The sequence below is a fragment of the Strix uralensis genome, chromosome 16, assembly GCF_047716275.1.
Source record: "Strix uralensis isolate ZFMK-TIS-50842 chromosome 16, bStrUra1, whole genome shotgun sequence".
NCBI classification, from domain to species: Eukaryota; Metazoa; Chordata; class Aves; order Strigiformes; family Strigidae; genus Strix; species Strix uralensis.
In genome coordinates, this window is record NC_133987.1 from 3,650,219 (window position 1) to 3,676,267 (window position 26,049).

General features: G+C 43.4%; 1 protein-coding gene across 6 annotated transcripts in view; it reads right to left on the reverse strand.

Annotated features, from left to right (window-relative positions):
* XPO6 (exportin 6) overlaps nt 1-26,049 on the reverse strand; it is a 56,340-nt gene that overhangs the window by 4,289 nt on the left and 26,002 nt on the right. Inside the window, exons 7-23 of one of the 6 annotated variants that reach the window (XM_074885431.1) lie at nt 21,269-21,722; nt 21,137-21,166; nt 17,726-17,852; nt 16,833-16,942; nt 14,397-14,505; nt 13,517-13,606; nt 11,196-11,265; nt 10,945-10,980; nt 9,284-9,443; nt 8,486-8,578; nt 6,910-7,054; nt 6,305-6,451; nt 5,328-5,517; nt 4,006-4,161; nt 2,609-2,723; nt 1,940-2,111; nt 1,330-1,491 (exon numbers count right to left, since the gene is read on the reverse strand). In XM_074885431.1, coding sequence (XP_074741532.1) covers nt 1,330-1,491; nt 1,940-2,111; nt 2,609-2,723; nt 4,006-4,161; nt 5,328-5,517; nt 6,305-6,451; nt 6,910-7,054; nt 8,486-8,578; nt 9,284-9,443; nt 10,945-10,980; nt 11,196-11,265; nt 13,517-13,606; nt 14,397-14,505; nt 16,833-16,942; nt 17,726-17,852; nt 21,137-21,166; nt 21,269-21,722 — 2,366 coding nt within the window. Of the gene's footprint in view, nt 1-1,329; nt 1,492-1,939; nt 2,112-2,608; nt 2,724-4,005; nt 4,162-5,327; nt 5,518-6,304; nt 6,452-6,909; nt 7,055-8,485; nt 8,579-9,283; nt 9,444-10,944; nt 10,981-11,195; nt 11,266-13,516; nt 13,610-14,396; nt 14,506-16,832; nt 16,943-17,725; nt 17,853-21,136; nt 21,167-21,268; nt 21,723-26,049 lie in introns of all 6 variants that reach the window. The other 5 variants (XM_074885430.1, XM_074885433.1, XM_074885434.1 and 2 more) reach the window with 5 other exon arrangements.

The window sequence follows — 26,049 nt, forward strand, 5'->3', positions numbered from 1 at the left end:
TCGAGGCGTCACGAATGAAGAGTTTATTCCCCCTGACAAAAATGGCCCAAGTCCCTTCAAGGCTGAGCCAGTTCTGGACTCGGATCTCTGGTGGAAACCAACACACAAATTTTTTAGTATCTTGAACACAAAACACTGGCTGTGTGGAAAACATTTACAGAACATTAAGTAAGAGTGTGGTATCAAAACAACAGGAGGCAAGTAGTAAAACAAATAGTACAGTATTGTCAACCAACCCAAAGTTAATACCAAGACTACCACGTAAATATCTTCTGAAACAAGGCACTCAGGTGAGTTTGGGAATGTTACACTGCTACAGGTGAAAAAGATGCTCAGCCAGCCCTGCATGGGGACCAGCTTGGGCCTCATTCACACCAAAGATGCTCAGATAAGGACAGGCCAGAGGGAAACACCAATACAGTTTATGTCAGTGCAAGAGCTCCCTCTTCACTCGTGAATCAGGAAGGATCCAGTCTCCAGAAGCACTCCACGATGGGGCAGCTCTGCAAAAAGTCCTCCCACCTGAGTACAAGCACACGGGCCCCTGCTCCGGCGTTCAGTGCCCTCAGAGGAGCAAGCCCTGCTCTGAGACTGCAGGGCATGGTGCAAGCAGGCTTCTGCTTACACTGACATGGGCTGGAGGTGAAGGGCCCCATGCCAGGTACTCTGACAGCAGATTAGGAGGCTGATTTTTTTTTTTTTTTCGATTTTACTTTAAGTTGCACTACCTGTTTTGGAGACAGTTCTTACATCTAGGAACTGCACAGGAACTCATTTGGCCAGCTCTGACCTACGTAACATGTGGAATACAGTCTGTTATTCTTCAAAATTTTAATTCCCCAACCTGAAAAGGTTAGTGCTGCCTCCGCCTTCTTTATTCTCCAGGCTAAAAGCTATAGGATACTACCCCACTGACCCTTCTCTACCAGACCCAGCATAGAACAAGCCCATACAAACCAAAAGACATCTTGGTCTCAGGAAAACTTTCCTGCACCAATAGTTTGTCCTAGTGCTAACCACAAGACTTGTAACAGAGAAGTAAATGGGTCAGCGTCAGTAATATATTTTTAGGTCCAGATGCAAGATGAGGCATGGAAAGGAATTAACATTCCTAAGTGCTTGCTTCCCCGCGCAGTGAGGCACTGTGCCTTGTGAGCACATCAGCAAGACCACTCTGCAACTACTTTGATCTACAGAGGTTCCTGAAGGCAAGACCTCACTCAAGACAAGAGTCTAGCCCCATCACCCCTGTGTTTAGTGCACTGCCACAAGTAGCATATGCTGCATTGCTGAAAGGGTTCTGGGCAACTGTAGGAAGAGCCGAGTTACCTGCATAATGGCACTGAACTGTGCTTCATTCTCCATCTGCTCTTCTGCTACTCCTCTTTGGACACTAGCCAACACACTAGATTTGAAGAAGTACCGCCAATTATGGTGGAGGACCCGGAAAAGCAGCTCGAACAACTCTGCTTTCACATCAGGAGATGAGCGCTAGGAGGAGAAGAGAACAAATAACTCAAAGCAGGGTCCTGTGTTGGAACCACACTCATCCCCTGGATCCCACCGCTAGCAGCACCCTCTCAGGTGGCCACCCAGGGCAGTGCTTTGCAGCCAAGGTACCAAGAGCATCAAAGCATTTGCTCCTAAGGCAGGCACCAAACTCAGCAGCTCTTGGATCATGCTAAGAACACATCACTGAGTTTTGAGTTTTACCTCCTGCTTTAAGCACGCCTGTAATTTTAGCCTCTCTTGACAATTCCTGACACAATCCTCCACCCACACTGCTTCCAGTTCCCACTGACTAGTCACCCAGTTTTCAGTGCACAGGGACTGACATTTACAGCTCTTAGAAAGCTAGAAGCTTCATTGCTCCCACACCCCCAGCAAATCTTCCCTTTGAGTCTCCCCCTTCCTCCACCTCATGTGAAAACAGCCCTACCTCTGCAATGATGGGGTAGACCTGCTCCATGCACAGTGAGATGACGCTGGGTAGAAAAGGCTTGAACACTTGGCCTGGCTCTTGTACCACCACTTGCAGTATTTTCAGAAACTTCTCCACCACCCGACAGCCGGTGCTGCCCTCATGGAGGATGCTCTCTGCCAACTGCTCCCTATGACAAAAACAGTCATTGCAAAGGAACCTTCCTAGAGACCTGCATGCTTAATTACTTTACAGGTAAGAAGGCAGTGCCTCTAAACTTAGTCAATTAATACAAATCAAGTACATTAAGCCACAGAAGGGAGCTAGGCTTTGACTGAGGATTGATAGACCTCCCCTCCCCAACAAAAACTTGAGTGATAGTTGGGGCACCCTCAGATCATGGGTAGGAGCAAACAGGCAATGCACGAGTCCAGTTCATATCACACACTTCCAGAAAGTCCATGGGGGAGCTGAAATTGCATGATGGCATGTATGATTGATGAGCATGGGCTGGGTCACTTCTGACTTGGAAGCATGTTCCTCAGATTTATTCCTGGGGCATGACAAAAGTCTGGACACATAGGGGTTAGAAACACCACACTCTTTAGGGGCAGGGACCCATTGTGTAGGCAGCTTACTAAGATAAATCATCCCAAGGGATAAGAAGTGAGCAACATGGGACAATACCTGGTGAACATGTTTAGGAAGGTCTGTATGATCTGCTCAGTGAAAGGCACTCCCATCTGCACCCTCAGTCCTTGAAACAGAGTGAGGAAGAAGCTCAGCATCTCATCTGTCACATCTAAGATAAGAACAGGAAAGAAAAAAAGAACACGTTAAGGTAACATTCAAGTGCATCATCCTGTACAGGGAACCCCATTTACTCTTGGAAATTTAGCAGCAGGGTTGCCATTAGAAACTGAAACCAACAGCCAGTGCTACAGGGCTTAGAGATTGTTCATCCACTTCTGAGAACCGCCAGGGATGACAAGTACTGGCAGCACCAAGCAGCTCAGACCAAACACGATACTATCAGCAAGGCCCTTAGTCTGGTCTGCCTACAGAGAAAGCTCTGCTTGGAGAAAGCTCTGGCGATGGTCTGGGCTGATCTCCAGTTGCTCACTGCTTGTACAGGGTTAACAGGAAATACAAGGAAATCCAAAACAGCTACACAGCTTGGGGCAGCTAGGAGACAGAATCCAGCTTTTTTTTTTTTGGCAGGAACTGAAAAGACCCTTCTAACTTCAGAAGTCATTTTCAGCACGTGGTTATGCAGTTAGCTGATCAGCACCGCAGCTAATTCTTCATCAGTCCCAACACACTTTATTGAATAACCACAGTAAGCTGAAGCTGCTCAACTCCTCCTTCATATAGCCTTTTATAGCCAATAAGTAGCAATTGTGTGAGGCTGCTAGCCTGTTCTGACAACAGTTCATGGAGTCACAGCATCAGCTTGCTGTCTTGGATGCTCTCTGCGTTTCAACTTTGTTTTGCTCCCCCACGCCTGCTTCACTGAGAAAATCCCACTCAGCTCCAGAAAGTTTTCCTGGAACGCTCTTCATGATAGAAGCTGCTGCAGTCCTGTGCATTCGAGCTACCCTGATGGGACACAAAATGTGGGTCGCTGGCCAAACAGCAGTCCTGGTTACAACTCAGGAGCCTTTCCTTTACAGGGGAAAAAAACCAACCCACATCATTTGACCAAATCTGATGAGATCTAATCCTCTTTGTCTTCAAGCTTCTGGAGAATGGCAAACATAGCCAGACAGTGTATTTAAAAGCGCCTTTTTTTTTTGTGCTCAGGATCAGCTCCGCTTTGTTTCTCTGCTGAACACAGCACAGGGCATCTCCATCTTCTGGAAGTGTGACAGACCTTCGTAACTGTATCCTAGGTGGCAGAGATCTCCCTTCCCTGTTGTGATTCATCCCAGCCCACCCAGAAGAACAGACTCACATTGCACTTAGGCACATCAAGCCCACACACTTCACAAGAACACCACCACGATTCTAAGCTGATGGACTTCGGATGTTACCAGTAGGTCATAAAGCTACTCACAGCATTAAAACCTGTCCTATGGTTATACCTGACTGATGAATGAAAGCTGGGAAGAGGGCTAGCGAGACCTGCACGGATTCTTGCAGCGACTGATAACAGATCTGTCGAGACTTGGTGGATTCTCCAGAGATACTTTCTACAATATCTTCTAAAACACTGAGTGTCTGATGGATGATCACTTTGGCTGCAAAATAAGAGAGGTGATACTTCCTGTACATGGCAAAACTACTCAGATGCAAGTAACAGAGAAGTTCACACACACAGTAATTAAAGCAACCTACAAGGCAGCACGTACACCAAACCCAGGCTGGTGTCAAAAATGTTTTTAAATAAATGTTCATATTTTAAATAGGTTCAATTAGGTCACTAGCTACTTGCTTTCTTAAGTTATACAGGTTTGCTGCCCTGCAGATACACCCACTGCTCAACTACTCAGGTGCAGAGGCTGAGGGGAGCGCAAGCAGTATTATTCACAATGTGCTATTGCTAAAGAAACACTAGCCAAGAAAAAAGCAGCACATTATGACAGCAAAACACACTGCAGATTTCTATTTCTGAAACTAACAAAATGATACACAATCACTGTATAAGCTAACCCAAACGCTGGGAGAACTTAACTGGCTCAGTTCAACCCATGTGAGCAGTCTGCTGATACTCTTCTTGTGAGGAGAAATCCACCCTCTCCCATGCTCCCTCCCTGCACACAGCTGACCAGCATGTCAGGCTTGTCAGAAGCTGTGACACTGCATACTTCTAAATTTTTAAAATGATTCTCAAAAAAAAAAACAAACACCCAAGCAAAAAAGCCAGAACACCACACCCAAAAGTAGTCCCAAAACATACCCAGAAGCTTCCAAAAGGTCCCTGGATCCCAGCAGTTCAGGGCTCTCCTCCTCCATATATAAACCCTCTACAATACTCCCAGGTCCAGAAGAAATTCTTATTTTCCCCTTTAAGTTTTTATAACCATAATCTCCATTAACAACGCCTCCAGTCAATGTTTCCAATACCAGAGGGTCCCAGCATTAGGCTCTTAAGTATTCCTAATGCAATCACTGCTATTCAAAGTTTTATCACAAACTTGATCCCACCTTCCCTGCACAACTGAGGAAGACAATACTTTGATGGAAGAGTTTACAGGCAACCTGGGATGAGAGTGCCCTTTACACACCCACAGAAGGGTCTCTAAAGAAGAAAGAAAATACAAATTGCTCCTTTCCCATCCTCCCCTTATGCTAAATACAGTTTCTCAGCCAAAACAATTATTGGAAAATCAGCTTAATGACATCTATCAGCAGTTTGTACTGCAGCTGTCAGAAGACAGCACACACCAAGAAACTTGGTACTTACTGTCCTCCAGCTGCACTTTCCTCTGTGGCAAGATGGCGTTGGATTTTAATTGGCGGTATTCTCTTGTGAGGGCAGAGATTAGGCTGGCGTGGTTGGTGGAGCGAACTGCCCACTGCTGTTCGCTCTCTGGAAGATTTGGCCAGGGCAGCAACAACACATTCGACAGCGCTCTGCACACCAACACCTGGGCCTAGAAGAAATGAGACATTAGGCAAAGAGACAAAGTTTTACCATGTTTGCAATTCAGTTTTTGCTAGAGCACAACCCTGGAGTGAAGTGACATTTTATGGCTGTTCAAGACATCAGCAGTGCTCACTGTTTGAGGAAAGAGTTCAACAGCAGAAGGTGAGTCCAAGTGACAACTAGCAGCTCTGCAAGGTAAGAGAGAAGCAAAGCTCCATGGCTGAGGGGCTGGAACCAGCTCCCAGGTCTGTCAGCCCTTCCCTGCAACAGTAAATCTCTGTTCTTCATATTCATAAAACAAAGATAACAGCACTTTCATTACTCCTTGTCTGGTTTACACACTAAGCTTCTATGCTTGCACAGCACTTTATGCCTCCATGCCAGCACACAATACAAACATATCCCAGCCTCCACTGTGGCTTTTCAGTGCTTCTGTAATATAAGTACTAACTTGGAGTGAGGTATGTGAAATGCTAACGTAAGTTTCCCAGAAAACTCTTACTGTATGTCAGAATCAATGTGCCTGTACTATAAAGATGATGCAGAAACTGGGACTGGGTCAGCAAGTGAGAAAGGAATAAGATCTAAGAGGTGTAATTGTGTTTTTTCCTTATGCTGTTGCTTGGAATAGATCATTACTGACAAACTATATCACTGCGATTCCTGGATATCCACAGTACAGAGAACTGTTGCCCCTGGGGCTTTTGTTGATGTTGTACCTCACTACAGTAAAAACTGAGGCACAGCTCCCCAAGGACACCTAATCTACATTCTTCAAGCCTGAGATAAATCACCTTATCAGGAAGCCGCTGAGCAGAAGTGTCTGTGATCCTGTTGAACACCTTCTGTACTGCTGGGATGCTGATCAAGAACACTGGTCGCACTGTGGTGGCTAAAGAGACTAGCAGGTGGCATGCAGACAGCAGCAGCTTCTCCTGCACCTGAAAGAAAGGGTGGTCAGGCTGCCCAGTAACACCACCACACAGAACCACAGCATGCAACACCGGTGTCAGACAGCACAGTGAGCTGCCATTACCAGGTTTTTACAAGCAAGACAGTTTGCAGTATTTATTTGCCAATCAGAGCACAGGTCAGTCCCCTTAATACCGTGGAAGAGAGACTTCCCTGCTTGCAAGCCATAAAATCATTAGACTGAGTTTATATGCCTCTAAGTTGCTTACTCTTGTATTAGCTTGGCCTACTGCTACTTAGAGTTGCTCTTGGTCTCACCCTACACGAGATTTGCTGTGGCTCTGGAAGACAGACATCCAGCTCTCAGACTGACTGACACCAGGAGCCACCGCGTGGTCCAGAGCAGAGCGTTAGACACCTGACCACAACAGCTCCGCCACGCGAGGCTCTCCCACTCCCGATGGAAGCCCAGCACTGCCGGAGGTACCTTGGAGCTGATGAGGGGTGTGATGGCCTCCAGAGCGGTGGAGACCAGAGAGATGAACTGCTCTGGGTTCTGCCGATGAACTTCACTGTAGAACTGGGCAAGCCAGTGTGCGTAGGCTTGCAGAGCTGCCAGGGACTGAGCGTGGCTGTGGAGGAGAGCGCAAGGGTAAGATACATACACGGGATAAAAGGGACATAAGCAGGACATCTGCAGAAGGACATGAGTCCTGAGCCGGTGGGTAGTTTTGACAACATAGTGGGAAAGAATATTGGTATTCTTAGACAAAGCTGGCAGCTTTTTCTTCAAAAATTGCTTACTACTATTTTTCTGTCCCAGACCCTGTACATTCAAGGCTGTGCTGTAACTGGACTCACCCACTGTGCAACAGTATTAAGCCAAAGGTATAAATTGATACGGTCAAATTATAATCAGCTGGTAGATTGACTATAACCACACTTTAATTACATTTTTGGCACAGCGCCATATTAAGATTTTTTTGAGTCAGGACATTTCTTTGGTACCATAGAGAGGTGTCCTCCAAATATTTGACAACGTACCTTTGTTAGGCTAGTGTTAGAAAAGGGATCATAGGTTTCTTCAGGGACATTGGACAGAGAAAAGGATGAAAATCCCTCATTAACAGATCATGAAAAAAGCCTCCCAAATTATTTTAAATCAGAAAAGGCAAGAGACCATTAAATGAATATAATCTGCACAAAACGCAGCGCTAGTAATTTAGGATTATTAGGAGAAGTCCAGGGAACTATACAATGAAATCTAGTGGGGGTTTTCAATGAGCTGCTATACATCCAATTGCAAACTTGAACCAGCCCTTGACGTGTTTAAAAGGACAACCTTAAATTCTGCTCACAGAATGCCAGTTGGCAGGAAACAGGTTTGTACTACACAGCCCTAGGAATGGAAGGTCTCTAAAAGGCTGTCAGAGTGGTGTTCTGTTACTAGGAGCATCAAGATTTCACACTTAATGTCAACTTCTGGATCGAAGGCATTCATTTGTTTCAGAAATGGCTTGCATAGCTGGAAGGCATATGTTTGTCTTAGAAGCCAACAGCTTGAAACCATGTACTAGGAAAAACAACTTTTACCTGAGCCATAGATCTGTCTTTGGTAGCACAAAAATCCATAAAGCTAGAACTGCATACCAACAGTGGATCCATTTCCTAAAAAACCACTATTGTAACACTTATTTAATCATTTAATTACACTGCAAAAGACCTAAGCTTTTATAGCCATTAATACAGGGCAGAATAAGAGTTTGCTTTTAGAGCCAATATAATGGGCATTTTTACTTCTCATCACAAATGTATTTTTCTTTAACTAATCCGAGTACATTAATTTGAGGAAACAGTGGTCCAAAATGCTGGCAGCAGCCTTGAACTTCAACAGTTAAAAGAAGGTGCCCTCTTGGTTAGCTAGCAATCCGTGCAGAGATGCGCTTTTCCAAACATTTGCCAAGCAAGTGGCTAGAGCACCAGACCGAGATCTAACAATTCCTCCACCCCACGTAGGTACCAAATCTGGATACAGCCATTTGCAGTGTCTGTCTCATACTCACACATCGATAAGGTCAGGTTTCAATACAGATGGTACTGCAGTTTCGATGTTGTACAGTTTAATCTGGGATCCATAGAGCGTTACTTTTACCAACCTGGAAGCGAACACATACATGGTAATGTCAAGGGACTGTAATACGGATAGACACATGTACAAATCCACTCAAACGTCTATCTGAAGGCAGCTCTTTGCAAGTCCGTGTCAATATTTAGCTAATATGTAGACAAGATTTGGACCATTTACTTGACTATAATTTAGAGCCTATTTCACTGTTTGCGAGAAGATGGAACAAGTACGATGTTCCTGCATGGAAATGAGAAACATAACCAAGGCAGCTGTGTAAAATCCTGAATTTCTGTAATTTGCAACTGTGCTAATTACGTTTCTTGGAGAGGAAGAATTGAATGATGTCTGCCTTTCAGTTTTTTCACTTAAAAAAAGAGATTTTTGGTGATTTAGCTTTGAGACACACAGCTCTGAAGTAATCAAACTCTACATCTCATTTCACTGCATCACAAATGCAGATGCTCGAAAAGAAGTACCTCACTCCTTCCAAGCGAATGATTTTATTTAATCTCTCCTATTAGTTATTTCTTTGGTTAAGAATTTGCAAAGTTATCTGGGAAACTTAGCATTGATGAATGTAACAATTAAGATTCTGGCCGCTGAGTTCTTCATATCACAATTTAATCTCAACAAGGGGAGGCAGAAAGAAACCTTGGTTTTCACACTGTCTGCAGTGGTGACAGTTGCTCCTTGTACTGGTGAAGGGACAGGACAATCCCCCTCCCATACCTACCTCTCCACCACTGTAAGAGCATCATTGAACCTGGCAGCAAACACATCCCCAATGAAGTATTCTGCTAAACGACCAACGGCCTGCAGCAAGGAGCTCAGGTCCCTCAAGGAGCAGTGCAAACGGCGGCAATCATTCTCTGCAGTGATGTTCAGCCTGTGACCTGCAACGACATCATGGGTCATTAGCAATGAAGCCAAAAGACCTGAGTGTAAATAATCACTAGTGCTAACAGCCACTGACTAAGAGCCTAGCAGTCTGAACACTCATACTTTAAACATCTTGTGCGAGAAAAACCACGTAATCTTGTGACTAATAAATACAGCTCTTTGGGATGGGAAACCTAATTACAAAGCTACAGGAAATGCAAAGTTTATTCTAATTACATTACAAGCATTCTTCTTAAATTAGCTCGGCAGTGGGTCACAGTTCAAATGGGAGCACTGTCCAAGTGCCTGAAATACTCAAACTGGGAAAGACAAGTTCAACTTTTCCGCCTGCCACGCTTCATATTCCTCTTTAAAGGTTGAAATGGATGCTACCAATTATTTCAGCCTTTTACACATTTCTTTTCTTCTATTTGACACTAATAATTATACAAAAAGGTGCCTTTTTGGTTATCTGTTGACATCAAAAAGCAATCCCAGCTCTTCGGAGAAGGTCATTGCTGTACTCCCTCTGCTGGTTAGAGTGCAGTAAGTGTTCCAGCAGAAGCATATTTGGAACAAAAGTATGTTTGCTTCTGATATGAAAATAAATAACAACACTTCACATTTCTCAGACATGAGAAACACAGCAGTAAGTAGATCTGTTAATCTTACTACCTATGCAATTGTCCTACCACTTGGTTGCAGATACCTGGTCTCCAAGTGGTCCAACCCTTTTCCTAAGAAAGCAAACGTGTTCTGCAACACCATGTTTCAAAGAAAATCTGATTTTCTTTCCACCACCCGTATTTAATCTCGGATTAAGTTTTCGGCAACAAGCTTGCCATTTTGTACCGTTGGCACCAGCATACTATCATCCAGTTCCAAATCCTCAGCTGCATCTGAGCTACTTCTCCTGACCCATCAGCTAAACAGCCAGTCCACATGACAGCTTCTAATTCAGATTGTTGCCACAGCATTAAAAACCTACACATTGCTTATCCTACAGCTGAAATGATCCTAAAATTGGAATTATTTTTTCCTGAACTGTCTATACAGCAATTCCCATTCTGTCACATATAGCAGTATTGAAGATGTAGTAGATTCCTTTTTTGGTATGACCAGAAAACTTAAGTATAACCTTACCCACAATCTCCCCTCAGAGATCTCACTACTACTACTTTCTTTATTTCACAGGAAGCAAGAACAAAGCTATGCTCATGCTTTTTATTCAGTTGAGAGCACCAGTATCTTTGTAGATTATATGTAAAGGCTCCTGAAATACCAGCTAGATAAGTCTTTAGAAACTACTACTACATCCTAAATGTTTCACCTTCTCACTGACTCACAATGGTTTTAATTCAAGCCTAAATAAAAATGCAGCTATGGTGGACAACTTCACACCAGATTTGAGTGCAAAGCAGACAGCAGCGCAACCTTTCTTGAAATAAGTTTTAGTGGGAGGAAAAAAAGTAACCATTATCCATCCATGATACTGTAGTATTTGATGCTGCATACCTGTTCTTGACACATATGGTATCTTCATTTCAAGTGCTAGAACAAGGGAAGAACCATACCAATTAAAAAAATGAATCACATTATTAGACTTTTGTCTGCTGTTGGAGTTTAACTGCTGAGCCATTAGACACCATACATGTGTTCAGATTCTCACTGGAATACAGAAGCAGCAGCACCGAGGCAGGTCTAGAGTGCTTTTGCAATCAGCTATTCAAAGAGTGAGGTCTGCAGTGCTGGGCGGGGGTTATTACCTGTCCCCGAAGTGACCACAAACTGCTGGAGTCCCAGATACACTTCCAAGTTATCCTGCAGAACTGGAAACTAGAAGAGACAAGAAACAAGTGTGATTTTGGGGCTTGGCAGACAACACCCCAACTACTAATTACTTGGTTAGAGCACAGTTTTTTTATTTTTCCCTAGTGCCTTCAAAAAGATGCTCGGAAGAAAGACAAGTGCTAGGTTCTGGGCTGATTCTGCATGCCACAGCTTCTCATGTCTCGATAGCTGTCATGAAAACAATAAAGATCACCACCCTGAAGGCACTTCTTTGTGGTAGCTCTCCTTTGCCCACAAATACCAGCAATCAGCCTAACAAGATAATGGTCTGACAAGTGTAAGTGATGGTACAGCACTAGGCATATAAAAATGCAGACCAAACAGAGCAGAGGAAAGGCAGAGCTTGGAGCGCAGGAAGCCTGCACTGCATCCACCTCACCTGTAAGTATCAGCTTCTCAAAATGCAGCTACCGAAATATTATTCAACCAAAGAAGTTGAGTTCAGTGCCTCTGTAACAGAAGGGAAGTACTGCAGCACTCTGTTGGCAAGCTGCAGGCTGCATCAAGAGCAGCTGAAGCCCCGTGGGGAAAGCAGCCACAGGAGCAAACACCACAGTCCTGGTCCAGGAACAGAGTGTCAGCCTTACTCCATCACTCAGCACTGAGGGCAAACGTGCCCAGTCCTGGTGATACTTCAGCTGAGCAACAGGTTATGCTGCCATGGGGGAGTGCACTGTGCACACAGACTAGGAAGCCTTCTAAGCAGCTTCCAGCCAGCCAAGCTACTTCAGTGATCTGACTGTATTTGTGTTGTGCCTAAATGCATTTGTACACATACAGGAAAGTTGCACACTGACCTTTTCCTTGTAGACATCCCATCAGAAAGAATATTTTTCCAACCCTTTCAGTCTGGCATTGTTTTACTTAATCCCTATTGGCAAAAGTCACCACAGTTGAGGTGGTTGGTTTCATGAAAATTCATTCATCTATCAGCAGAAGGAACTGCAGCCTTTCGTTGTCCAGCATGGGACAGAGTAATGGCAGACGCTGTACACTGTTTTAATTATTTGATACTGATAGACTAGTCACTGCATTCAACAGCACTGCAGACTACATGTGAAATGGCTTGAGCATCTCCCAGATTATCCAGTATACAAGAATGAACTAATGCAGGGCTCAAGAAAGCACACACTATCAAGTTTATAACATGCTGTGCCTAATTAACAGTTGAGCACCTTTGTGTAACTGCAGGAGGAGAACTATTTAAAAAAAACAGATAGTCTTCCTCATGTTAATGTGTAACTTCAAGGAAGCCACATGCTCTTCACCATATGACCCATATGCTCACTGTGCTCACTGAAGAAACAGCTGCTCCATTTGTTTGCCTCTTGCTGACTCACGTCGTGCCACCACACAGCAGAGGAACTTCTACTTTTGTATGGGGACTACCTTGTTCACTACTGCAGAGTTTCTAGTAACAGACTTCTAGTGCTTATCTCAGCCAGAATGTTTCTTAAATAATCATTTAAAAAAGCAGTTCAGGTCAGGCATCTTCTGCCTCTGCAGCAGCTCAATTTTCTCTGCTGCTTGGGAATATGGTTCAGAGGTCCAGGTATGCAGTATCTCCAGCAGAATTAAACTTGCTTTGAGATTCCACTGCTCTTAACTTGCCTTTCTTCTCACCCAGAGAAAAGGCACTGACCACTCTGGATTTTGGACTCCACTGGAAATGTCTTCCTCAAAAACCATTATAATGATACAAACTCAATTTTTACACCACCGATTCTAGCAACAGCAGTGGCACTAGCTGGAGAGAAGCACTTACCTGTGTTTATCAGATACAATTCCCAATTGTCTGAGGCACTCTTCAGCATTTATAGCTAGCCTTTCATTTAAACAAAGATTTCACTCTCCTTAAAAATCTAATGACACTCATCTGCCCAATTCACAGCGCTGCCTCATAATATAAAGGCCAAGATAAACAGCAGTGAAGGACTGCTGCCAAATGCTTACACTTTGAGAGATGGGAATTTCTAAAGAGCTTACTTAGTGTCCAGCAAGTAGCACTCAAGATGCTCACTGAAGGATTCTCTTCAGAACACACCAAGAAATCTGACAAAGCCAAAAAACCCAAGTTTTTTTCCTTCAATTTCTGGTCTCCCCTTGACAAGATTTTGGATCCAAACCCAAATTTCCCTATTTTTTTGGCACTGTGGCCTCTATCGAACAGCTTGCAACAAACTCCAGCAGCTGGTGCTCATTTCATATTGCACTTTTAGTCTGGATAACTACTTACTAGTGTGGAGAAGGCATGAGTTGGCAAGAGCTCCATGACTTTTGCAACCACTTCCAAGCTCTGGCGCAAGTACCGCTGCCATTCAGTCTGCTGCTACGGGAAGAAACATCAAGGTAAGCACAGCACTTTGAGGGAAACAGATGGCTTTTTGTAGACCAATAGGTCTTAACTGATGCTTGGGACTAGCTAGCTCCTTTCCAGAGCTTGGCTTTTGCAGACACCCAGACACTGAAGAGATGCTGCTTTTGTGATTCTCATGTGCTGCTAGACATCTGATGGAGAATAATTTTGCCAACCCATGCTTTGGGTGCGCGTGCATATGTTTCCCTGGAGCGATAAGGCACAAGCGTTCACTCCTAAAGCACAGTTACTGCTCAGATAACAAGCACCCATTATTGCAGAACAACCTGCCCTTACAGTGCTCTGGCCTCACCCATTTTGGTCACCTAGTTCACTTCTACACTTATCAGTATTGAGATGATGCTTACCAATACTAACTCAGAAGAAATAAGCTTAAACAAAAGCACTAACAATATATACAACTTAAAGCTTTTGTCTTGGATATTTCAGCATTTAAATTCCACAGCCACCAGACGTGGACACCTAATGCCTGTGACAATCAGAATCTAAGTATCTGTATTCTTCCCCCATAAGAACCAAGTTAAAACAAAGGTCATATCTTTTCAGTGTGACTTTAAGTACACTTTTGTCAAAGGCATTTCAAGCTGCTTTAAACTTCAAACCCCACACAGAATGAAGCAGCAGCAGCTGTTCAGCTTGTATTCCAAAGTACAAGCTCTGGGAAAGACATTCCAGGTGCTACAAGTGCAATAGTTAATATCTGGACCTGCAGCTGTCCTTGTTCAACTCTGTTCCTTACATCATCATCCAGTGTCTCGTCATCCAGCTCCTCCAGCTGTGCCTGGTTATACCTGAACTGGATTCGATTCAACACCTCTGTCAGCAACAGAACCAAGGCATCTTCGTACCTGTGACCATGGAGGAGACAGGGCAAGAGCTTGATTAAACGATTGTGCAGAGATTGCTGTGCCCACAGCCCTTTCAGCAACGGAGACAGGTAAAACAGATGACAGTTTAAAGTGGCCACTGCAAAGAGCGTGCAGCACAGTTTGACAGGTTTGCTAAGGAAACAACAAGGAGATCCTGGGATTAAGAGTATCACGTTATTTCAGGTCACAGGCTACCTGCAAGGAAAGAGCCTTGGTAATATCTGATAACCCTCTACCTCTGAAAGGGAAAGGGAGAACTGTTCGAAATAGAAGCAGCCTAAGAGTTCAAAACAGGACAGGTAGGAGTGGCTTGCCAGGAATAACAGCAGATGTACATGAACAGGAGGCACCAAGAGCCTCTTGTTGCTTAAGCTTCTCCTCAGCAGCCTGCCTGGTGCTCTGCTTTTTGGGCAGTGAATGAGACACAGATGAAACAGGGCGGAGTTACTGCTGCCTGCCTCAAAAGGGGGCCTCTCCTGAGGCTATTTGTTCTGTTATACTCTTTCTCTACACTGTTGGCCAAAGAATTCAGGCTCTTGTCCTCTGAAACAAAGCCAGCACTTTTTCCTACTTGTAGTGTAACACTAAAGGCATGTCACTGAAAAATATCTTTTCATCTCAGAGCTATGAAGCTGGTACAGAGCACAGCAGAAGACCCTCCTTCTCACTGATCACCTAAGAATAATGCCAAGCTGCAAAACAGATCCACCTGAGCACACAACCACTCCTGGTGACACAATGCCAAAGTTCAGGGATTTCAAGGGGGGTTGGTTAGATTGGTTTAAAAACCTACTTTCTCAAAACTGCTGGGAGTCCAATGCAAAAGTCATGCTCTTCCCTAGGCGAGATCAGGTTGGAAAATCAGGCATTAGCATACACTAACAGAAATTCAGAGCACAATGCAATCCAAGTGTCAGACTAGTCAGCTGCATCACTAGCTAGGCAGCTGAAAGCTCTCTCTGCAAGGTGGCTGAATTACCATCTTTTCTGTAATCAGATGACATAACTCTGGATTTGGCAATTTATCCAGTAGTAAAAGTTGTAATGTGTACAAAATGCAAAGTTTATAAACCACAGAACAGGAAACTTCATCTGCACTCCTGTGGTGCAACCACTCCCAGACTGTCAAACTGCAGTGTTTACATGTCTGAGAGCGTGCAGGAAGCTCTAGCTGTCGAAGCTGTCACCAAGGACGGGTAGTTCTGACAAAACAGCACAAAGCTTCTACCACTTATATGCTTTTTTTTACTTTTTTTAAAGTCTGACATATCGCCTAAAGACAGCTATTGTTTGTTTCAATTTTCTCCATAACAAACCATTTGACACAAAGACAACACACATGACATGCACATTAGCCAGATGAAGGAGCAAAACTCCAAGGCAGAGTTCAACAGCATTAGGCAGAGAGCAGCAAATTAGGAAGAAATTATAACAAAGCTCAAACGCAAATACCTACTACTTGAGAAATTGAAAAAACCACAGTTCCCATGCTGAAAGGAAGAGAGCTGTCTGGTGTAAGCTAGTTCCACATTTGTTCTTTGCTGTTACGATGCCAGGCTGTCTCTCAAAAACCCACCACTTATATTTAGTGCGCTCAAGGGAAAGAAGCTTCCTTCTGCACTCAGCAGAACATAACATGGCACAAGCCATGGCACTTTTAAGCCTCCAAAACTTGAGCCAAGATACCAGTATATTCACCAGATTTTTAAAATGGCAGCAAAGGGACTTTTGATAAGAGAGCCACCCATTTCACGATACAGCATCTACAAAGGAAGAGCTGCCAACCACTGTTTCAATTGATGCTTACCTCTGCTAGCTGTAAGTGGAACTTGTAACTTCCAAACACAGTCTCATCAATATTTCTCAGAAACACACCCTCCATTTAAACAGGAACTTTAAAATCCTAATAAAAATTTTCCTAATTCATTGATTAGTTGTATGAGCTGTGTGAACACTTAGTAGGCAACTTACTCTGCGACCTCCTCCTCTAATATGCGCTAAAATGTGCTCTAAAATTTGCTAAAACATGTTGCAGTTCTATTTTAAATTGCAAAGCTTTCTTCCTCTGGCTGCTAGGTTCACACACAACATATGTGACAGTTTTTTTACCCCAACTTGCTCAGTTTGAATTCTTTTGAATGACTGTGAAATGTTGACACTTTTTAGCCTTTACGATTTTAGAAAAAGAGAGGACTCAACCACATGTGAAGCTGCAGTAAGCAACAGCTTATTTCTCACAGCCCTTCCATGGTGACCATGAAGCCTCTTTGCAGCTGTCACATCCTGACAGCTTCCCAACTGCTTACCTGTTGAGTACTGCTTCTTTGTCTGCCAGACGACTTTTAATTTTGCTAGTCAGATAGTCCAAGAAGAGCGTCCAGATGTCTAAGCAAGAAAAGTAACCTTCATGGGTAGGCTGAAATACACCAAAATTCACAATGAATATCATGAACTATGGCAAGATTGATTTCACAGAATGAAAATACGAGTTAGCATGCACTTCAATCCACAGGAAAAACTTCTTGCTATATTGAAAAATTTCTAGATCACTAGAGAGATTTATAGCTGTCCAAAGATGATCAAGAGCTTCTGCACAATGGTGGGAACCCAGGAATTACAAGGCTGGTCTCTGCATTCACCCATCCCATGGCTTGCTGCATCAGCTTCTGGCATTTTATAAATCTGCTTCCTTATTTCACATGTGGGGGTAAATAGGGCTGAGTCACATTGTAACAGCTTCTACAGCAAGGCAACACATACCAAAAGCCACAGGGCTTTTTTTAATCCTAAAACTAAAAGTTACAAGGAAAGCCTCAGATACAGTAAAAGCAGCAGATTCAGGAGAAAGAAAAGCATCCCCAAACACAAACCAAACAAGTTAGAGATATTTTTCCAGACAACATTGTCCATTCCAAGGACTATCAAAAAAAAATAAAAGCAGAAGCAAAGTTCAACACCAGACAAGTTGCTCTTGCAAGGTTAACTATGTGTGACCCCTGTCTCCCACTAAATCAAAGAGCACATTAAGCCATTTCCAAGTCCCCAGCACTACTGGGGAAGTGCCACTAAGACAAGTTAATTGCTTTTTTCTGGGCTAACTTTAGGTATCAACTTCACTAGGGAAAACAAGCTAGCCCTGCTGTACAGGACAACAGAACAGAGAACAGACTGAGGGAAGAATGATGTCGCAGAGCTGTACCTGATGAAAAGTGTATTTGAACAACAGTGCCAGAAATTCTACCACAGGGAACTGGGAGTAGGATTCAATTCTTCGTAGGTGGACACTCACAAAGAGACGAAGAAAATCCGTAAACTTCTCAATGTAGCTACAAGGGAAAGGAGAAAACGCAACTGAGAAAACATGAAGAATGCCACAAGGGAAAGCAATTTCATTGAAATAGTGATAAAATTCACTCAAAATCCTTTCATTAAAAAGAAAGTTACAATTAACAGTCAGTAGAACAATTAAAATATAAAGCCCTGCAACAATTACCTACAGGACGGGCAACCCTTCATTCCATTAATACCTGAAACAGCAGAAAAAACAGTCTAGTCAAAAGCAACTTTAATATTCAGATCAATATAATTGAGTTCAACGAGGCCTGCAAATAAGCACAATCCCCCCCCACCCTGCAGAAATAATTTAATAGCAAGGGTCACTTTACTGATGTAGATAGGATTAGTGAAATAAACTGTACCACTGAGGAATTCAGCTGGAAGCAAGAAGTTAATGCAGGAGTTAGCAATACATGTGTTAAGTTTACATGAAGTAGTGGGAGAGCTATGGAGTTGAGAGCTGGAATGGTTGGTTTCTTCTGCCACACAGATCAACTATCCAAGAGTTCCTGAACTGAGCCCAGGCTTTTGTGACCGAATTAGACTATAAAGACAAATCTTCCTCCAAAGCATGGGACTACTCAATGCTTGGGACTGTACAAAGTGAAGGTCCAAAAAGAAGCCTGCTACCAAAATTTCAGGGAGTCCAGTAAGAACACAACCTCAGTGAAAGCACTGAGGGTTCTCGAATACGCAGCTGTGGAAAAAGTACAAAGACCACAGTGGGTTAAGCTTTTTTTGAGGAATAAGAACATGCCCTGCACAACACAAGCTTCATCAAGGTAAGAAATCATTATCATATCTATCTATACAGAAAAGAGTTAAATGCTGCATCAGTACACAGGACCAATGCATTGCAGCATCACATCCAAACAGCAAGAGCTCCAGCAATCCAATGGCTCTGTGCATCCTTCCCATACAGCAAGAGCTCTAAAGTGCAAAAGTACTTAAAGTTTTCCTTTTAAATAAAAGGCTAGGCTTAGCAAAGTTTCAGACACACATGAACAGTCTGGTTTTACTACACTGCCTTGCTCTTTCCTTCTGCAAACTTTTTTTGGCAGAGGGGAAGCCCACTCTTTCTAATGAAAACCCACTCAAGACCAGAAGCTTTCCCAGCTAACAAAGAGCTGCAGTACTACTGGTTATTATAAGCCTAAAAAAACACACAATACTTTGAGTATGCAAAAAGATTAAATTTCCTTTTTATTTGGCACTGCCTACTTGACAAGAGATCACTAAACATACCTGATCATGGATCAAACGCTTCAAAAGTAAAGCTAGCAAAAAAATAATGAGTCCAGACCCAAAAACCTCCTTCATACTTCACATTTTCATTTTCTAAAGAGGCTCTGATCCAAGACCAGTGAAACTCTTACTTGGCCCATAGCTTTGCCAGCCCCAAAGCCCCTTCTGCAACCACCAAGCCATTGCTTGGATCCTTACTAGCCATTTACCATATTTTGGGATCTCCAAGTTAAAGCCAAACACAAATGAAATGGAAGACAGTTTAAGCTTACTCTTTCTGGACTAGTTTGGCAGTACCAGCTGTCTGAGACTACACCGATTTTCTAACAGAACCAAAAATAAGCAGCACAACAAGAGGAAGGGAAGAAACCGGCTCAGGGCAAGCAGGGTCTTGAAGACAGCAATCTACTGAAGTTAGTTTCTTCAGTGCGAATTTTGTTCAGGATTTTGTTAGTCCAAGCCAAGATGACACCTTCATGTGATAAGTTCTTTAGGTTTGGAGATAAAAGTATAGCTATGCCCTTAAGTGACAAAAGGAAAATCCTCGCATCCTTTTCCACAGAGAGGACAGTCAGCTTGGGGAAAGCTCAACTCCTCCAGAAGCCAGCTAGATTCTTCCAGATTCCAAAATATCTTAGTTAGATCCCTATTTTGGACCTTAGCAATGAGTAAAGAGGAGTCTCACAAGTACAGATACCAACAATCTCTGTGGATAACATGTCAAAACAGCAGAGTGTAATGCTATGGCAATACGATCTCTGTGACGGCCAACACAGCTACAGACCTTCCACAGCCTTGCCAGGGAAGGCTGCCTGCTGATGTTTTCCGTAAAAGAAAGAACAAAGCTAAACAAGGGATTGTGGGTTTCCAGGAGAGCTTTTCTGAAATCCAGAGTGTAACTCCTGTCTCTGTGCACAAATCTTGTGTGCAAAGGTGGCAGATTTCTACATGTCTCATTGCTAGGAAGCGAGAGATACTGAAGTCACAGCAAGTTAGTAAGAAAATGAGCATGTAGAAGTCACTGTTAAACAGAGTCATGATTAATCTAGATTTACCATCCCAGAGTTATACGTGTATCTAAAGATATGGAAAAAGGGAATTTCACATAAGAAAAATTCAAGTCATCTCTCCAAGTAGATCCACAGTTTTTTTACTGAATTCGTTTTTTCTCTTGAGTGGATATCAAAACACCCCCAAAAGCTCCAAAGCCTTGCTGCTTCATCTGCCAACAGAAATTTTGGCTGGCAGCACCAGAACTTTATTTCCACCATCATGCATGCGTAGCAAGATACTGATCACATTCGCACAGTTGTGACCTATTTGCCAGCAGCAGCCCGCCAGCCTTCCCGTGGCAGCAGGTCTGCAACGACAGGCAGCATCATGTCAGCACCTCTTCCACCACCCTGCCAACACGTGGATTCCACCACTCAACACAACAGCAAGGCAAGTCTCACTTTCTCTCCTGCAAGTGGGAATATCTGATATAAAAGAGTCAAGGGTGGTAGTAACTTTCTGGAAAACGACAATACGCAGCCTCCCAAGATGCTGCCACTTCCCCGCTGCCTCCAGTCAAGAATCCAGACAGCTTCTGCAGTGGAGCCATTCACCACTGCTGTGAATGGAGCTCCCCAAGCTGTCTTTCGGTAGTGTTTAAAAAAGTAAAAATTAAAAAAAAAGCAATCGGTAATTGTCACATCTCAATGAAGGGTAAGAAACTACTTCTATTTTCTTTCAAGTCATGACTTGCAGAATATCTACCCACTCTTTGTATGTTTGAGTTTAAGCAGAGAAGGCAGATACCGACCAGGAAAGGGAATACTGCAATGCCTTTACCTCACTGAGCCTCTTCTGTTTTCTGTTACAACTGAATGAAGGGCAGGTTCAGCTCTTGTGCCACCTCAGACCTGCAGTCAAACAGTAACGAACGGGGGAAAGGGGAGGAAGAGGACAGGAAAGAATACAAACCTGTGCCACCACGGTCCCTTAGCAAACTCAGCCCCTTACCAGAACCTTACCTGTGGGCACCTACCTTTCTGCCTGTCTCCCCCAGCACAGTACTCTGAAAAAAAGGTGATTAGACACACCATGCATGACCGCAAAATAATAAAGACAGTCCTTTAGAAAGCAAGAGGCCCTAACACAGCTGTTTGTTTGTTCTTACCTTTCATCCAGTTCCTCTAGCCGGCTCTTCACCGTATGGGCATTATTCTCCTTGGTAATCTTCTGCAGGAGGTAGAAAGTCTGCTGGAACATCCGTAGCAAATACTCTTCAAACTCCATAGGCACACAGTTCTTAGACATCAGTTCATTGATGCAAGACATAGCCAGGACACCAAGTCGGCCACGCTCCTGTCCCAACACGGAGTTCTGACTGCTGCCGTTGACAGAAGACATCTTCCGAACGCGGGTGTCGCAGCCAAAGCGAGCAAAGTGGAAAATGGTGGTGAGGAGTGATGGGGTGATACTAGTAGACAAAGGGATCCAGCTGAAGAGGTGTGCCAGGCACTCCAGTGCCAGGGAACATATATATTCACTTTCTGTATCAAGGATGGGGATTGGCTGGTTCAATAATTTGGCTGCACTGGGACTCTGCAACAGGCTACTTAAAAGGTCACCTAGGAAACAAAGCACACATCTGCATTATAAATCAGGGCAATTACCTTCAAATGGTGCAACTGCCAGCCCTAGCCACAAAGCAAAAGTCACCAGAGCCTCTGGCACTCAGCAAGTTAAGAGTACAAAGATTTGTCCAAGATGAACTAGCGATTTTTCTATTCAGGAATTGTCTGAAGTTTTGTTCAGATCTCATGTCAGATCAGACCAGACGATCAAACAGGTTTAAGCAGCAGCTTCACACGGCCCTTCTAGCCTTACTGGTTGCTTCTGCTTGGATATGACAGCTTGTGGGTGATGGAAGAGCAGATGTTCTGAGTCCAACCAAAAAGCCTACGTAGTATACAGTGCCTCTTCCGAGTGACCAAAGGCCCAGGGCAGGCACAGATCCGATTCCCCAGCCTCCAACCGCTCGCACTGCAAAGGTTTCCTGAGCCAGGTGGGTCTGAAGGATTCTGCGCAGCCTCAGGATTTATTTTCCATGACTTTATCCAGTCTCTAACTGAAGCCACATAATATTTGCAACATCCTGCAATAGAGTTCCACAGCTTAACTATACATTGTGTAAAGATGGCTTTTGTTTGGGGTGTGTCAGCTGCTTATTTCATTTCCTACCTCCTGTACCCAAACAGGGAAAAAGAAATAATCTCTCCCCATTCACTTTCTATATGTCGCTCAATCGGTTTCTATTGCAGTGTCTTGCTCTCAATTTCTCCAAAAGGATGAAGACTACTACTTTTCTCACTACTTACATGGAAGCCATTCAATACCCTCCATCATCTTTACTGCCCTACAGAGCTGTCATTTCTACTCTACACCTACTGATATAGGAAGACCAGAACCACAGCCACTATTCAAGGTGTAGATTAACCTTAATTCCATACAGCACCATAGCAGATACCTATTTTTGACTGTTACCGATCCAAAATTTTTGTAGAATGATCTGGTGTAACACTCAGAAGCTAATCCTGCATACTGAAGGCAAGTTTGGAGCCCATGATTTGGCATGAGATGAGTATTGCTCTCTCTGCCCAAATGCAGGTTGTACTTATCTGTATTGTGTTTCACCTTCCATTTGCCCAGAGACACGGAAGATCTTCCTGCAGGTCTTCAGCCATACCTTCTCTCTCACCATTCTGACCATCCTGGTGCCGTTGGCAAGCCTCCTTGTCCCTTTACTGAGCCCTTTGCCCAGATCTCTACCAAGTATGTCCACAAGCACAGTCCCAAGCAGGTGACCTCCCCCCTCACGGCAAGAGGGGACCGCTTCCACTTACCTTTTATCTCCTACCTTCTAACCAATTAATCAACAATTCACAGACTCCCTTACCCCTGATGACCTTTGCTTTCTCAAAAGCTTTTAGCAAGAAGCCTTGCTGAAAGATTTAAGGAAATCTAAGCAGACACCACCAGCTAGGCTGCCCTTCCCCACAGAAGCTGCCCACTAACTTGCAGGCTTCCACAGACCACATGCTGGAAACCTATTCCCCTTCCCCAGGTTGTTCAATACATTTCTCCTCTTTGAGTACGAATAATCTCTTCACCTTTAGAAATCCACAGGCACTTGCTACGTCTCAGAATTTAGAGTTCTCCACGGAAAATCTGAGTGATTTTTTTTGAAAGTGAAATGACCCAACACATTAGTAGTATGAAAATAACAGGTATGATCTACTGAGCTATTTCCAAAGTACTCAAAATTATGCATGATGAACACATTCCTCTTAAGTCTCCATTTTTCATCAAGATCTATGTCTTACAGCACTAAATTCATAACTCCCTACCATACCTTGTTGTTGTTTCTTTCTCCTCCACTTCAGAAATTTAAGGCTACTTCAGCTGAATTAGATAACCCTGCACTTAGTCTTAATATTAAAGCAGCCCCCATGGTAACATTCACAACTACACATATGCTGCAGTGCAAGAGCTGTTTGCATTGTGCTTTTACAGAGGCAGACACGCTTCTTTCAAATGTCCAGTCCAAATTCCACAAAAATCAATGAGAAGCAAAGATTCTCATCTTTTAATCCATCAACACCAGAAACTGTAAATTGGGTCCCTGTAACTCGCAGCAGTTGGTCCGAGTGCTCTGCACCCAGTTAAATTACTGAAGCTCAGAGTTTAAGGGATTTTAAGTTATAGTTGGTGTCTTTACAAACAGGTGATAAAATTTATAGGATCAACTGCATTCACGCAAAAGGAGAAAACTCTCAGGGAGGGGCTGGCATCAGGCTATTCTGCAGCAGCAGCAAACATTTCTGTTACTTGTTTGTTTACCATAGAGGAGTGAATATGCCTAGGGAAGGGATTCATCACGTGAAGAGCTACAAATCATGCAAATACAACATTTGGAGGCTGAGATATTATTGCTGAGTAAATTCTGTATAGATGCAATAACTCAAATGGTTCCAACATAGGACATTATCAAAGCTCTTTTGCTTAAGTGGTATGAGAAATGAGTTTAACATCATCTTCAAGTGCTATTTAAAAACTATGCAAGACTTGCAAGTAACCATTTCACTCTGCTTCCCTCTGCAAAAAAAGGAAGCATAAGTTTTCCGAGTTCCTAAAGAGATTTTGGCTCCAACAGAAGATATTAAACATTTATAGGGACTCTGAAGCTTATTTTGCCTTTTGGAACACCTTTAAGTTCACCTGAATGTAAAGACATGGTGGTCTCATCTAAGCAACAAAAAAAAATGTAAGTGTCAGCAGTAAACAGGAATATTTTGCTGTATGAATGAAACTCAAATATAACAATGTGTGGGTAAAAAAAATTTTGTCAGCTTACAGATTTCACAAATTTTAAGGATATAGAAACAGCAACATCTCCAGCACAGAATTTAATGGCAGTTTCACTAAACCCATGTTTGCCCATAGCTCACCTTCTAATCATGCATTCATCTCTGCCTGCAAATAAAGGCCAGAAGATGTGTCACGCCACGACTGCCACTCGCTGCCACCCACTTGTGTGTCCGGCTCTAAGCCCCACAGGTTCTCCATGTTAGAAACCCTGCCAGTGCTCTTACTCTACTCTGTGAATCTTTCGACCGATCATATCACCAAATAGCAACCCAAGGGACATTTGGTTAATAAAGAGAAAAAAAGAATCCTTCACAAAACACAAAGTGAGCAAGCAGCGGACAAGAGGGGAGCGCTCAGTGCTCTTCCTTTTGGACTTCGAGAACTGAAGCACAACCAGTTTTAACATGGAGAGAGTAGTTAAGGTAGAGCACAGGAAAAAAAAACAAAGAGAAAGTTTCAAACAAACAAGTTTGCACAGGCAAGACCCAATGAAATTAGGCCTGAACTTCTAAAGGAACTGTCAGTGTAGGCTTAATTACTAGCAATTATCTTGAAAATATGCTGAGAAGTTTGTTGTTTTCCCTGAAAGGGGAGAAAGGAAAGACCCAGAACAGAAATGCAGTGTACTTTCACTTTGAGAAATATGATCTAAAGTCACGAGGTGAATGCACGGGTGCGTTGGCACAAGCACCATCCAGTGATTCACTGAGGAACTGAGAAGACATCTCAAACAGGCTTCCACTGACAATCAGCCCGGAATGTGTTCTACTAGTTATATTTTTTTATTACAACTCTAGACAACAAAACATGCGTTGCATCAGAGTTAACACCTCAGAACAAAGCAGTGTTAGTTTTTTCCACTATAATTCTGGAGCCTGCTGTGCACGGTGCAGTACCCACTCCTGCAGGCATGGCCTTGGATATGCATTAACCAGCATCTGCGAGCGTGTGCCTGGGCTCACCCAGCAATTCAACCTGGTTTGTACAAATACAGCATCATTCTTGGCCCCTGAGGCACTTGCTACCGACAGCTGATACTAACATAAATCAGCTTTTTACCGTGGAAGATCCCAATCTTACCGAACATCAAAGTGCTGAGGGTCCTGCTGCCAGGGTGGGCGAAGCTGGCACTCCTGCCCTCTCCAAGCAGCACGTTCACTCTTGCCAACTGATACTACAAGTTGTGTTCATTTCTGTTAAATATTCTTCCCCCGCCCCCAACTTTAGCTAGCTACAGCAAAATCCACACACCCTCCCCAAAAAACAAGGAAATATTTCTTCCCATTTGTTTTGTATATAAATATAAAAAAGTGTCTTAACCTCTTCTACAGGAAAGAAGCACTTGAAATTCTGCCCAAACTTAAACGTGGAAGTTTTAACACTAACCAGAACATTACCAAAAGCTTATCACAGGCAGCTGTCTAAAGCTGACTAGTGCAATCTGGCCACAAGGAAGTGATCTGCAACTCTCAGTTAACTGTTTAAGGTCTGAAAGACAAGTGAGACAAAGGTACCTCGTACGATTTT